This window comes from Lissotriton vulgaris, chromosome 2_1 (genome assembly GCF_964263255.1).
Source record: "Lissotriton vulgaris chromosome 2_1, aLisVul1.2, whole genome shotgun sequence".
NCBI lineage: Eukaryota > Metazoa > Chordata > Amphibia > Caudata > Salamandridae > Lissotriton > Lissotriton vulgaris.
In genome coordinates this window covers 920,245,006-920,259,417 of record NC_141687.1, presented here as the reverse complement: position 1 = coordinate 920,259,417, position 14,412 = coordinate 920,245,006, and the positions used below count along the sequence as shown (strand labels likewise).

Here is a 14,412-nt window from a genome sequence, read left to right as displayed (position 1 = left end):
TGCACCCAGCCGCACTGGTGCCACTGACGGTGCTCTTGGGGTGCATCCTTGACCCTGGGGGAACCTTGGTTCTAACCCCAGAAACCCAACTCCTAAAACCAAGTATTTACCTGTAAGCTGATAACTTAATTTCCTCCCCTAGGATTGCATTGAGTGTGGAGTTGGAAATTCTATGAAAATTCATACAAGTGTGTTTTGATGATAAATTGCATTACTTACCTTTATCCAGGATATGTCCCAGTGTGGTATCTAGGTATACCACACTGAGTAAGAAAAGTAATCTGAAAAGTAACTTAAAAAGTAATTTCAATAGTAACTGAAGAGTAATTTCAACTGTTTATGAAAAAGCGACTTACCTGTAACCCAACTGATTGAATTCAACTGCATTCAATTGTATTCAACTGCAATATTCTTTCAAAGTACTATTACTCTTACCTGCACCAGGCCTGGCTTGGTTCTAGAAATAAAATACAACTAAATAATATTTTTATTTAAAACAAATTGGTCAGAGTTCAGTCTTTGAGTTTGTGAATCCATTAATTGCCTGAGTGTATGCAATGAATGCCTAACACTCTCCACTAATAAAGCCTTACTGCTTGCCCACACTACCACAAATAGAGTAAGGTATTATCTACTTTTACTTCTGCCTACCTTTGGGGATCCTCTGGATTCTGTGCACACTATACTTTACTTTGGTATAGTATATACAGAGCCAGCTTCCTAAACTGAACATCGTAGCACCCTCCTGACAAAAGTAGTTTTATTGATGGCATCCTTGAGGGTAACACTGATTACACCCACGGAACACTTCTCAGATCCATCCTATTGGAAGTAAACCTAACACACAGTAAGGGTTCTGCCCTGATGCTGATGTTCATAAAAGACCACATATAACTCTAAGAAAATAGTCCTCATCACCTCTAATTTGAAAAGATCCAGTAAATAATTTGAAACATTTGGAGGATGTGAGAAAACCACACACCTATATACTCACATTCTTATTGTCCACCCAAACCCGTGCATTCTGCTATCAACCCGCAACCAAGCAATAATTCATCCAGCTATGCAACCTCACCTAACCACCCTCTAATACAGTGATATTCAAAGTACGGCCATTTTCGAACAAGCAGCCAATAAAATGAGCGTAGAAGAAGAGAGGAAGCAGCCCCAACTGGCTGGTTACAGATGAGCGGTACAAAAGGGGGTGGTGATGGACGGCATATAGCCGTTGTCTGACCTAGGGTGGTGTGGAGTGCAAAAAAACTACGGATTTAGGCCCAGATCTTTGTACTGGGGTGAATGTAGGACATTGTTCTGCATTCTGTCCATCAACTGTGTTTTTTACAATTTTCACCCCGAGTGGGCTGGATATGCTCAGACGTGAGTCCCAGGCACTCCACATCACTGGAGTCAAGCTATCCAGGCTGAAGAAGGCTGATAGCAAGAAACCGGTCCTTGGATGCTTGATTCCGGTCTAGGAAAGACATGGCTTGGTATTTCGGGCTGGACTGTTCCCATGAAGCACAGGGTCAAGGCTGATTTGCATATAGCCATTGTCTGACCTAGGGTGGTGTGGAGTGCAAATAAACGATGGATTTAGGCCCAGATCTTTGTACTGGGGTGAATGTAAGACATTGTTCTGCATTCTGTCCATCAACTGTGTTTTTTGCAATGGTTACAGATGAGGCAGGCCGCTGTTTTCTGAACAACCTGCAACTTTCAGAGCAATGTTTCATTAGCCAAAGCCAATTAGGCATTGCCGTAATCCATGCAGCTAATAACAAGGACCTGCACCTATGTTTTCCTCGCAGAGAGCTGGAAAAAAGGAAAGACTCATCATATCAAAAAAGGTGCCTGTAATAGCCAGAACCTGTTCTTTCATAGTAAGAGATTGATCTAGGCGGACTCCCAAGTTAATAACTAACTACCTGTTTAGGATTCAGAGCCATGCCTAGTTCAGGAGGCCACCAATTAGGGGCCCAAATCTATTGGGCCTTACCAAACAACATATTCTCAGTGGTGTCAGTGTTCAACTTCAAGCAGTTCTCCGACATCCAGGCTGCAATAGTTGTAATTGTCTTGTTCTAGCCTTACTGATTTCAGGACTTAAAATGAGTACAGTCTGAAGGTCTGCTGAACCCCCTTTAGTTTCTCACAAAAAGCTGTAAGAACCCTCATCTTATGTCAACCAGTAAGAGTGTATCCTCCAAAATTACAAGGATTCTTTGAACTAGGTAAATTACGATCAGAATTAAAGTATACCCAAAATCTTCAAGATTTTCACACTAAATTGTTTTATTTTTTCTGCTTGTTTGTAAAAATAAAGACACCTTTTATTTAGCATGAATATTTTAGTCGAAACAAAGGTGGAGTTTTTGATATTAAAGTATTGTTACAAACTATGCTTTGTTTATGATGAAAAGAATGAATTGAAAATTCCCAGCACATGTTTCACCCTTTTTTGGGCATTCATGCCAAGGGCCTTTCTAAGGCTGTTCTTCTAGCTTGTTTGAAGGAAAACTTCAATGTTTGTAAATGAGGAATTTTGGTCACTCGTTGGTATTAATACTACAATTAGGAATCCAGTTTCAAATTAGACTGCCCTGTGGTCCACGATGCCAAAGCTGCTTTGCTTGACATTTGAATTAAAAGGAGCTGTTGTTGGCCCAACCTTTTACATGAGTGGAACCTTTCCTCCTCAGTTCAAATCGAAGACTAATAAGGGCATTAACCAGCGGGCCCGAGCGTGTCAGGCCTTTAAACAGACCTTATCAAGAACCCTATCTTATGCCTTCTTGGTATTCCCACTGTTGACCGTGAGAGAAATGTTTAGGTTGTAGTCAAAATGTGCACTGTTAAGGTTTTCAAGCTGAATAATCTTTATTTAGAATTTTGTGTTTTTTGTATATTTATACAGATCGCCTCAAAGGTGAAGGAGGTTCCAACATGAGGGATCGTGGTACCATCAAGCGGCTTAATATGTACCGTCAAAAGGAGCGACGGTAAGTGTAGGACCTGATGTTTGTAATGAGATGCTTAATTTTTCAACTCCTCTCCATCCTGTCCCTTGTCACTGTTTTGTTTTAAAAGGCATTTTGCTATGTTTCTCATGGCATATTTACCCTATTAAGATAGGTTGTGGCTGAGGTCTGGGGACTGTCAGCTTGACTTGTTATTTATATATTTTGGCTTTATTTTTTTGGCAACTTGTACAACACCTTGTGGCTTAAAAAAATTCTTGGGACCCATTACCTGGTCATCTAGTGTTTTATTTTGTGTTGTAGTTGCAATTATATTATGATTTATACTCCTGATAATTCACTAAAGAGCACTTGAATACGTAGCTGCATAAAAGCCTGTTTGCAGGAGAAAAGCGTGAGAATAGCTCATGTGACTGTGGATGCCTGTCATCTTGGAATGGTCTAGGTTATGTTTAAACCATATTAATTGTGGAACAGAGAAAAACTACCTAGCTTTGGGGTCAGTCTTCCATCAGCTCTAGTATACACTCTCTGTAATACACTCCGACACAGCAATTAATGTGAAAGGGCAATATTTAGCCTACAGTGATGTATGTTCTGAAGAATAATCAAAGAGTAGCAAAGTTGGTATATGTTCTGAAGGATAATCAAAGGGCAGCAATGAGCATCCCATCAGAATGGACATTATTCAACGAAATTCTGATATCTGACACTGTAACGTTGACAAATCCTCGATCTAGTGGTGGTCTCCACAACTCCCTGTACAGTTTGATGTTGGAGACCTGTCTGTGTGTACCATGCTCGACCCTTCCATCGCATTAAAGTTCATCAACAAGAAGTCCAGGTACCACTGTTTATTCATTTGCATCACATAATTGTCAACAGTAAGGGGTCCAATTCCGGGCCTGTTCTACGTTGCAGCATTTGGAGATGGTAAATATTGTACTAATCTAATGATCTCTGTGAAGGAGCTTTGGATGAACTGTGATTGTTCCTTTCAATCTAGAAAGGACACAAAAGTTTATGCATTTGGCCATTGTGTTCCAGCACTCTCGTTTACATTACAATTCGAACTCAGAAAAGCCTGTGTGTTTTTGAAGTTTTGTTTTCACTTTAGCTCACATTAGCTGATAAGTATGGCTTAAAAACATGTCAGCTTGTACCTGTATCACTCCTCTCTCCTCTCTGATAGTTCTGTATGATGGCCAGAACTTCCAGTTTTGATTGACTAAACTCGGTCTGTTCATTTTTAAACCTTTTCAGTTTGTAAGGGCAGTCATATTCACAATCCTAAATTCAGATTTCCCTTTCACATTCTGTTGCAAGAAGGGGAAAAAGGAATATTTTTAGTTCCTTGAGACATTTAGTGGTTAAAATCATGATGGTTAGCATTCAGGTCTTCCGAATCTTGTTATGGGTTTCACCATAATGCAGTTGCTGGCGATTTGACTCGGGGTGGGGGTGGGATTGGAGGGTCCCGCAGTGGGGGGGGGGGTTAATTTAAAAAAAAAAGAAACCTTACCTTTGCCTGCCTGGTCTGGTACCGCGTCACGCCCCTCAGAGTCCTAGGAAGCAGGAAACCTCGCTCTCTTCCCCATAGCCAATCCCAACGCTACAATGGCACGATTGTGATTGGCTGGGACACCGACCACACAGGCGTTTATGGGGAGGTCGTTTACGCCTTTTAGGCTGCATGCAGCCTACATGAAGAAAATGGAGAGTGCATATAATTGGTTTGGTCGGCCCTGGGGCTGACCAAACAGTCAGCACCCACAACAGTGGGCAAGCCACTCCTGCCCTGCAGCTGGAGCACCCACCCCCAACCAAACCCTTCTGCTTTATCAGACTGCAAGAAAGCAGTGGGGCGATGCTCCTCCGCCCACATGGAGGAGCATAATGTCAGTGCCCTCAGTGACAAAGGGCATGAAACCAGCAAGAAATCATGGCACAAGAGATAATTGAGCGCTGCCCACGTTTTTTCAAATATGACTGTCTTTTAGGCCAGATGTCAACATCTCGAGTGCTGGCATAGACCTTATACAATTAGACTATTCTGTTATGTTATTTGGAAGGAGAACTGTCCTCTAATTAACTGCCATCGTTTGTGTAGCAGCCAATTACCTGTGACTAAAGGCCGGTCATTATTTGCTACCTTTTGCATAATTACAGTTGCAGGTATTGTAAATGTTCCCTTAGAGAAATAAATCTCTCAGCCTATGGTAGTCCTTCTCCCTACAATTCATAAAGTGGTCTCCCATCAGAGCCAGTGTAAAGGTTGATAGGCATTTGATTATCTTGGTGTTCTTAGACAGGGTATCCCTTGCCTTCAGAAGGGTGTTTAGTCATGTCAATACAAGCCACAGCAGGTCTACTGTTTCTTGCCAACCATATTCGATCTCTGAGTGGTAATCCCATAACAACATTCTCAATAGGTACTCAATGCTTTTCGGTTTCACTTGCACAAGTCAGAAGAGTGTGGACATCCTTAATTTTGCAACAAAGCTCAAGGTTCCTGAATTGTCTACTAAGCACTCTGCACATTGGACATGGCCGATTTCAGCTTCAACTGAAGCAATTCCTTTCTGACTGTTCCTTAGACCTGACACGGGTATCTACCTTGACTTTTGTTTCAAGACTGGGACGTTCAGTACATTATAATATGAACACTGGTTTAAAATGCATAGACTGCAACACAGGGCGGCTTCCAATATAAGTGCATATATAAAATGCAATCCTTGCCATAGGAAAGATAAAGACAACGCAGTCGATACAGGTGAAGCATGTGTTGGTTGAGTTACATTAATGCTTCGAATTATTGTACAGAAGACACGCTTTAACGAATGAAGTGAGAACAATATAAAGGAAATAATATTTTATTTGAGCCGTCTTACTAATGTTACTGTCAATATAGAGAAACAAACGCACATTATTTCAGCATCTGTAAATAATTTTGATATCACACACTCCTATATATTTTGTACATTTGGATTATAAATAAATAATATGGGAATAGAAGGCCTTAACATTCAGTGAGCGCGTAGAGTACGACACAATAAGAGTTTAACAAAAAAGACAATATGTGTAGAGCTGGGTTTGTCTGGACCCAGTGCATTGGACTTTTCAGTTTTGTGTTTAAAAGTCTACTCTCAGTTGATGTACTTAATGTTAATTTTTAAAGTTGGTTAGGTCCATACTACAATTAATTTCTACTACCTGCATCGCTTTTCTATAAAGCCTAGATTTCTTACCTCCTGGTACAAAAGAATCACATGCTGCTTGCAGCGATTGTATATCTTATCTTTTAAAAACCTGATTAGAGTATGGAAGAGATTAAAAGAATGCTGAATTATAATCATTTGAAGTATATCAACTCTGCCTCGTCAGCATATGAATAGAGGGATTCAGAGTTTTAAGTCCTGCTTAATGTCTGCCAGTAGGGGAGGATAATTAGCTTCATACAGTTCTTATACCTTGGAGGTTATGTAGATCCATAAGTTTTTAGCTTTATTTTTTGTTCCATCAAAATGGTGCTATCTAGGGCAATTCATCTCTTATTGTGTGATTATTTCAGTGCCCATGAATAACTAGATTCCGCTTAGCCCCACTATGTCCCCATAGCCCAATATTCAACATGAGTATTAAATTGCCTGCATATAAATGGATTTTGTGTTGTAATATTTCAAATTTAATCCCTTCCACTCCTGCAATATTTTAGGATAATTAATTTAATTAAGTGGTTCCGCTGTCTGGTTTAGGTAATAAAATGGAGCCTGACCTCTTGAGGGCATGGTGTAGCTAGCCAATATATATATTTTTTCTTATTTGAGTCCAGACCAAATCTGCTGAGTACATAGCATGCGAAAAGCCTGATGCCCATAGTATGACCATGGGAAATTTCCATCTATTTGACTTTCCCAGCAATCGGGGAACCGGACAAATGTTGTTGAATCTTTGACTATTTTGTGCACCTTGAACGGTCTGGTACAATCTCGAAAGGCATCTAGTTTTCAATCTGCGTTGCTAGGATCTATTGTATACAATGTGGGGCTTGATGCCCACTCATTGCTTACCATTCGTTCACTTCATTGTCACACTGATTTTCTGCCTTATTATTGGTCCGCGCATGCTGGCTACTTTTCTCTTCTTTGGGTTGAAGCAAGGAGGAAGTACTGACTGTTTCAGATTAATTTCTGTCCTTCCACTGATCGTGCTGTGATTGAGATACTATTTTTAGGTTGCAGCCTACCAGACAGCGCAGCTGTCTGGTTTGCTAAACACATCTTGGGGACTTTCAGAAAGTTAACCTAGGAATGCAGTCTGCCCGATTACTATTGGCTTTGTGCTAAGTCACATTTTTTGGCTTTCTGTTTGCTGGTTTTATTTGCTTTAGGTTTTCCAGGTCCAAATCATCCCTCCCGTTGCCTCAACTGTACTTACTGTATTCTTCCACAAACTCTTTTTCTGAAAAACTGGCCTTCTTTTGTCACATATGCTATGCATTCAAAGACAGAGGTCAAATGTCAAGCTGTAACTTCCAGGTAGCTTGGTGTTTATTTTTCTTTCTCTGACTTCAAAGTGGGAGGATTTATGTAACAATCATGCTGGCTTTGGAGAAGTGCCTGAGGAAGGCTTTACAATGTTGTTTTTTTATTTTTTTTTAGCATGCATCAACATTTTAATGTCTGTTAATGAACTGTCGGACAATGAGATCAAAACACTAGGTTAAGACCTCTCCACACATTGTTTGTGCACAGTATAAGTTTTATCAGTAAAACTGTATGTGAGTGAAAATGTAATGGTCATTTCACACCACTTTACGCCACTCGATACCACTCCAATCTCCTCTACTCCACTTTTCGACACTCTACTCAACGCCACTCTCCTTTACCCCACTAACCTTTAGCCATGCTGAACAGTAGCCATTCTGGTGTACAGCATTGCTGAAACCTTTTGACAATGTCAATAGCTCTTGCGTAGGTGAGACCTATTGGCTTTTCCAATGCTTGATGTTCTTTTCTTTTGCTTCTTCCCATCCCATATCCTATGTCTTTATTGCTACTTACCCCTCTCATCCCCCGTTGTCTGTGTGGCTTTTTCCCCTCCTAGTTCCACCTCCTTTTGTCTTTGTTGCTTCATCCCCTCCACCCACACCCCCCCTTTGACTATAATGCTTCTTCCCTCCTCGCCTGTGTTGCTTCTTCCCCCTCTCACCCGTGTTGCTTCTTCCCCCTCTCACCCCATCTTGTCCGTGTTTCCTCTTCCCCTCTCACACTCCTCATTCCATTGCCTGTTACCTACCCCACACTAAGAAAAAAAGCAATATGAATCAACCAGCGCTGGCTGCTGCATCACAGTGCCTATTTGTTTTTAATATAACATGTATTTAGCCTTGCTACACAAACAACGGACCTCTACACCAGTGTCTAAAATATATTGGTAAAGCCAATAGCTATTGCATAGGCAAGATCTGTTGGCTTTGCCAGTGCTTGCTTCATCGCCTGTCTTTTGTGAGTGCCCACATCCTGTGTTGCACTGCCTTGGAGGCAATACTTTTCCCCCTCATCACCGCTTAGTTTGAAAGCGCCCACAAGTTGCTCCATATATTCTTCACCATCGCCATTCATGTTAAAATATTCCTGTGTTTATCTTTTCTAAGGGTAAGCTGATGATACCGCATCAAATCCCCACTTGCCGCTCTTTTAGATATGAAGCACATACTCCTTTGAACAATTTAAAACCGCCCCTCTATTTAAAATGCCCAACGCCCCAGGAACAAAACAGATCAATACAAATGTAACCAAGATAATGTGATCTCCAGTCTAGGACAGGGAGTAGAAACACCCTAAATGTAATAGGAATATCACACCCACAGTTGTTTGCTCCCCACATGGCTCATCAGTATAGCACACCAAATAATATGGAGCTTCAGAAACACAAAGTAAAGTAGTTCTGCATTATGACATACATAGACGTCTTCATCTGTCTGTAGCCTCATATACTCCAGGTGCCATTTGTCTTGGTTGAGTTCTTGGCATTTCTTTTCTGATCTCCTCTGGATGAGCACCATCGAACCCTGTGGTCTGTGTAAGTCACCCTTTTAATTTTTATCTTACATTGTCCAACATTATCTGTTAGCCCTAGAATAACCAGGCCCTCCTCTGGGAGGCTTATGACGTGAGAGTTTGAGTGTTGCTGGGCTATAAAGCAAAGGAGTATCCCCACGGGTATTTAATTTGCCTGTCAAAGTTATTTTGTGCCCAAAATTTAATCAGATTAAGTGAGTTTCTGGAACAGGTGTTTTTTGCAGTTCTTGACGGTGAAACTCCTGGCCTACTTAAAGTTTATCTTTCATGCTAGAGGACAAACGTTTGCAACTATGTCCTTGGGCCACACTCCCTGTACTACACTGAGAGTCCCACTCTGTGTGCGCAGATTATACCAATGTCTTGGTATCTGGCTAGGTGCAGAAGATGGCTAAAATGGTTCACGTTCTCTAGTATTTATAACTCTGATGTTGTCCCTCCTAGAACGATCCTCCTTATCATTCTTGTGTCTTTTCCCAGTTTTGTGGAAGCGGAGAAGCCTGTTTGACAGACCCTACCATTGGACCTTCCAGTAGCTGCATTTTCATCTTTGTATCTTGCTTTAATTAGACTAGGCGATGTGGTACAAATGACACGTGAGAAAGGAAGTCCAGGGCAGCACTAGATTGCTATGAATGAGGTCGGTCCAGGTCTTTATTTCAACATACACATTCACAGTGCAGTGCCTTGTCTTTTCCTATCATGAATCGAACAGCCAGACACTGTAATGAAACCTATAAAATAATGGTGCTGGAGTTATGAATACATTTTTTGAATTTTTAAAGCTTTTTCGATCTCTTATTTCTAAAGAAATACTTTTCTGTGATGCTAGAAGTGACTCTGTGAGCCATAATGTTTTTAGCTTATGACTAATTCAAATATTATTCACATTCAGAAATAATCGTGGGAAAGTGATCAGGCCTCTGCAGTATCAATCAACTGTTGCTCCTGGCACCGTGGCCAGAGTGGAGCCAAATATTAAATGGTTTGGTAAGTTGTGTTCTTTCCTTTCTTTATTATGGTCTGTTACGTAACTTGATATTTGCTCACTGATAATCATGTAGAATTTAATAAATAGTGATCAACAGATTGCACTATTAGCTTTAAGGAATTTATGGGTTGTGCGCCACTGGTATAAGTTTGGTCTTTGATGCACTCTTAATTTTTGTGTTGAAAATTGCTACCTCTTTAGAGAGAGTCCCTAAGAATTTAGCATTGAACTTCTAATACATACATACACAAGTTGAACCAAAATCTGTGGTACAGTCGATACCCTGCATGGAAAGGAAACTAAACAAAACAGATTCCGGAAGAAAGGGGGGAGTGGAAGTAGTGACTAACAATAAATACATGGGTGCCGAAAGAAAACGAGCAGTGTTAACTCAAGTCCAGCATATACCATTGAGTGTTACTATGTAAGAGAGATGACTATTTCTCTTTAAAAATAATCACAATTCTGTGACAAAGCAGCATAGAGAGCAGGTGGCCAGTTGAGTTGCAGTCTCGAGAGCTGCATGCATTTGAGTAAAGCTTGCGGTACTATTGTAGAAATATTTCTCAGGGCTCACTTATTTATTGCTTTGGCTTCACCAGAAGGCCATGTCATGGAAATCATCAGTAGTGGGGCCACCAAGATAATACAATTTCTGCACCTGAAGACATGAAGGAACGGGCTCAAAGGATCAAAAAGTATTGCATGAAAAATTGAGAGGCAAGATATTATAGGCTTTGAAAGGCTGCTGGTATGTTTGTACACTAAAGAGCAGGAGCTATTGGGGTTTAGTTCCAGACACTGGGTTCGCATCTTTAGAGCAACAAAAGAGAACATTTGTTCCCATGCAGCAAGGCTGATGTGGAAATGACTAACGTGTTTTCAGGTCCGTGCGAGTGAACCTCTTATCAGTTATTGAATATTGTGCATCCGTACAGAATTGTTGCATGCATCAGTTCTTCAAGGTATTGTTGAGGTAGTCCTTATAATAATTTGCTTAATTTTTCAAATGGGAAAGAGGATGTTCCGATTGTGGTCAATGTGGACCAAGCGGTATGCAAGTGCTAATTGTTTCTGTGGAATATTCAATCATTATTGATATAACTATCGCTTGTTGAACAGGCAATACTCGTGTCATCAGGCAGTCCTCCCTACAAAAATTCCAAGATGAGATGGATGTAGTAATGAAAGACCCATATCGAGTTGTTATGAAGCAAACCAAGTTGCCAATGTCTCTCCTTCATGACCGAATTAAACCACACGTAAGTAGTTGTGTGCTGTTCATGTCTAAACACCACATTGCACAGACACCATTTGTTGAAGTTCTATGCAGCTATTTCAAATAATGCATGCCTAGTGTAAGAGTGCCCTGTTTTCCATAGTTCCCCCACATTTTTTTTTGTTTAAATTTTTTTTATTGGGTTTTAATATTTCACAAACATGTTTACATTTTTTTATTGGGTTTTAATATTTCACATACAGTTTGGCACATTTCTGATACAGAGTACAAGGGTGCATTTGTGAACAACTGTAGGTTTTCAAATTTGTACGTACGTAATCAGCATTTGCCGTCCTTACATTTCAGTCACCGTGTCAGTATGCTTTCAGTAACATGACTGGGTTAGCATTCCCTTGGTTATGGAGTCGTGTTTGCCTGCACATGTTTATAGGTACAGTGCAATACTTCGTGGAGTGGGTGCGTTCCTTTTTAACTAACACCGACTACGGAACTACCGGCTTATAACGTTAAATGCTAAGTTTGTAAGTAAACTGGGATCATTATTAGGGTTCGGCGGGGATAGGTGCCGGTCGGTCATCCATGTGGATGTTCATATAGTGACCACAGTGCATAGTTGCGTTCGTGTGGGGGGTCATATCGGGTATCTTTAGATTATAGTGTGGTCCTCCCGATTGGGACTACTGCATTATTCCCTCCTCTGTGTGCCTGTTTTGTCTCATTGTGTTCGTCTAATGATTCAGCCAGGGACAGATGTGGTGCCCAGGCCTATGTTCTATCCCTAAAACTGCATTAAAAACAAATCCCAATTGACACTCTCTGGTCACAGGTCAGCCCCTAGTAAATGGTACCACAGGTACCCGGAACACTGTGATCAGAGAAGGTCTCTAAGGGCTGCAGTACTTATTGTTCCACCCTTAGAGGCCCTGTACCTTTACATACACTGCCTTTGCAGGCTGCGTGTTTTGGTGTAGAACAAAGTAAAGAGTCGACATGGCACACATCCCTGTATGCCATCCCTACAACCCACTGCCCTGGCTTAGTGCACCCAGCTAGGGGATGGCTGATCTATACCATTGGTGAGAGTACAGGTGCATTAGCCTTGTACCCCTACAGTGTTTAAACCAATTCTTAGACATTGTAAGAGCAGTAATGCCTTTAACAGTATATGGTGCTAGGAGTTTGTCATTACGAACTCCATAGTACCATAATGGCTTAGCTGAAAAGTTTGCTATCAAACTTCTCAGCACAATAAAACCACACTGATGCCAGTGTGGGATTTAATGAAAAATGCACACAGAGGGCATCTTAGGAATGCCACCTGTGAAATTACCTAATACTAGTGTCTGGGCTGTGTGGCTGTTCCCCAGCTGCAAGTAACATCTTTATCAACCTAAAATGAGGGAGACCATGTCGCACAGAAACCTTAGCAACTGAATGAGGCTGTCCAAGGAGTACAGAAAACTGGGGCTTTATATATGCTTAGGGTTACATAGTCAGCATAAGATCAAGGGGCAGTCCTGGCACATGTATGCATGCAAAATGACTATTATGGGCATACAAGATCTGCTTGCTCAACAAAGTGGGAGGAGCTAACTGTTACTAATTCTGGTGAAGCTATCCTGACATTTACAGACCAGGAACAGTTGCAAGGACAGCTGCAAGCTCAATTGAGCATGCGCGAAGGTGGAAGATGCTAAATATAGTTTGTTTCTAGGCAGATTACAAGAGCAGTCAACGCTGAGGGAGGACCGAGCACGTGGCAGCACATGGCAAACGAGATGGCTGCCAGAAATACAAAATGGCTTTCAGCTCATGCTAACAAATCCCTGCAATATTTAACAGATGGTCCTTTTAGCATGAGCTAAAGACATTCCTATGATCCAATAGGAACATAGAAAATATTTGCACATTAATTTTCATAATTTTATCAATTTCCTAATTCATTGCTAGGTGGGCATTTTCCATTCTAAACATTTCATTCATTAAGCAGGTATATGTGAAGTATAAGCAGGAATACAAAGGGAACGGAGCATCGGGTCATCATTAACCTACAGATAGCAGGAGAAAGTAACAACCACTATTACAAACAGAATTATCATCTTTCTAGTCCTAAGCAAAAGCAAATCCTAAAATCATCTACTAAACATTTTCAGGGCTCCCTTGCATTTCAGTGACTATTCATTTCAGTTTCAGAGTAGCTAACAGGACATCTCTAATAAAAACATTTTCAAATTGACTGTTGCATTTTCTTTTTATGAGGGCTAGAACATCAATTTAATACATTCAAGGAAAGGGCAAAGTCAAATTTTTCAATTGCTCAGAATTTTTTTTCCGTGCAGAATACATAGAACTAATGCAAATATTAAAGCTACTAAACAGATTATTACAAAAACAATCCTGGCTCCAAGGGACCAGGAGGACCACACAGGGCCATAGGAATTAGGATGAAGAGCTGCAAAGTGCTACTCCTCCTTAAAAATGGGACATCCAAAGGGGTATATTATTGACAAAAATGAAGTCCTTGGGGAAATTGAAGCAGCTGTACAACCAAGCCTGAGGGGAGTCTTCTCCCTGTGTCCGTTTGAGCCTCACAGGCAGGCTCTTGTTGTTTCCACAGTGGAGCTGCACAACTAGCAACTCTAGAATCACAGCCCAGTTTCAAGGAAAAAAGTCTCTTCTTTCAGGATAGGGCAGTCACCCACCAGGGCAAATGCTCTTAGCGATCCTGTCCAGTGTCTCAAGCAGTGCACCTTTTTTCTTCGCTTCAATCTAACAGGCACCAGAGACACAGCACCTGTACCCTAAACTCAAGTCCTTCCCTAACTCCTATATTGCTCTGCTGGAACACTGCTTATTCGTTGGGGCCACACATTGCATCCAGTGTACCCAGGAGCAAACTTGCATTCACTTTGGGACCCAGGATTCAGAGGCCTGATGCTAGGATCTCTGAAGCAACCCTTGTTTCAAAAGGGGTCACCTCAAGCAAAGCCTCCTCTCCGTTCTGGTCAGTCTGTGACTCTCAGCTGGGCATCAACTGGTTTGTGACCCCGTCTTTTGCCCAAGACAGTGGCAGGGGTACACAATCACAGGGCTTCCGCCTCCACTGAGGTCCTAGTT

At 41.2% G+C, this 14,412-nt stretch overlaps 1 protein-coding gene across 1 annotated transcript in view; it reads left to right on the top strand.

Moving 5' to 3' along the window:
- The window catches only part of GNL2 (G protein nucleolar 2), a 210,564-nt gene that overhangs the window by 28,062 nt on the left and 168,090 nt on the right, over positions 1-14,412 (top strand). Inside the window, exons 2-4 of the mRNA XM_086956449.1 lie at positions 2,918-3,002; positions 9,960-10,054; positions 11,178-11,317. Coding sequence (XP_086812575.1) covers positions 2,918-3,002; positions 9,960-10,054; positions 11,178-11,317 — 320 coding nt within the window. The remainder of the gene's footprint in view (positions 1-2,917; positions 3,003-9,959; positions 10,055-11,177; positions 11,318-14,412) is intronic.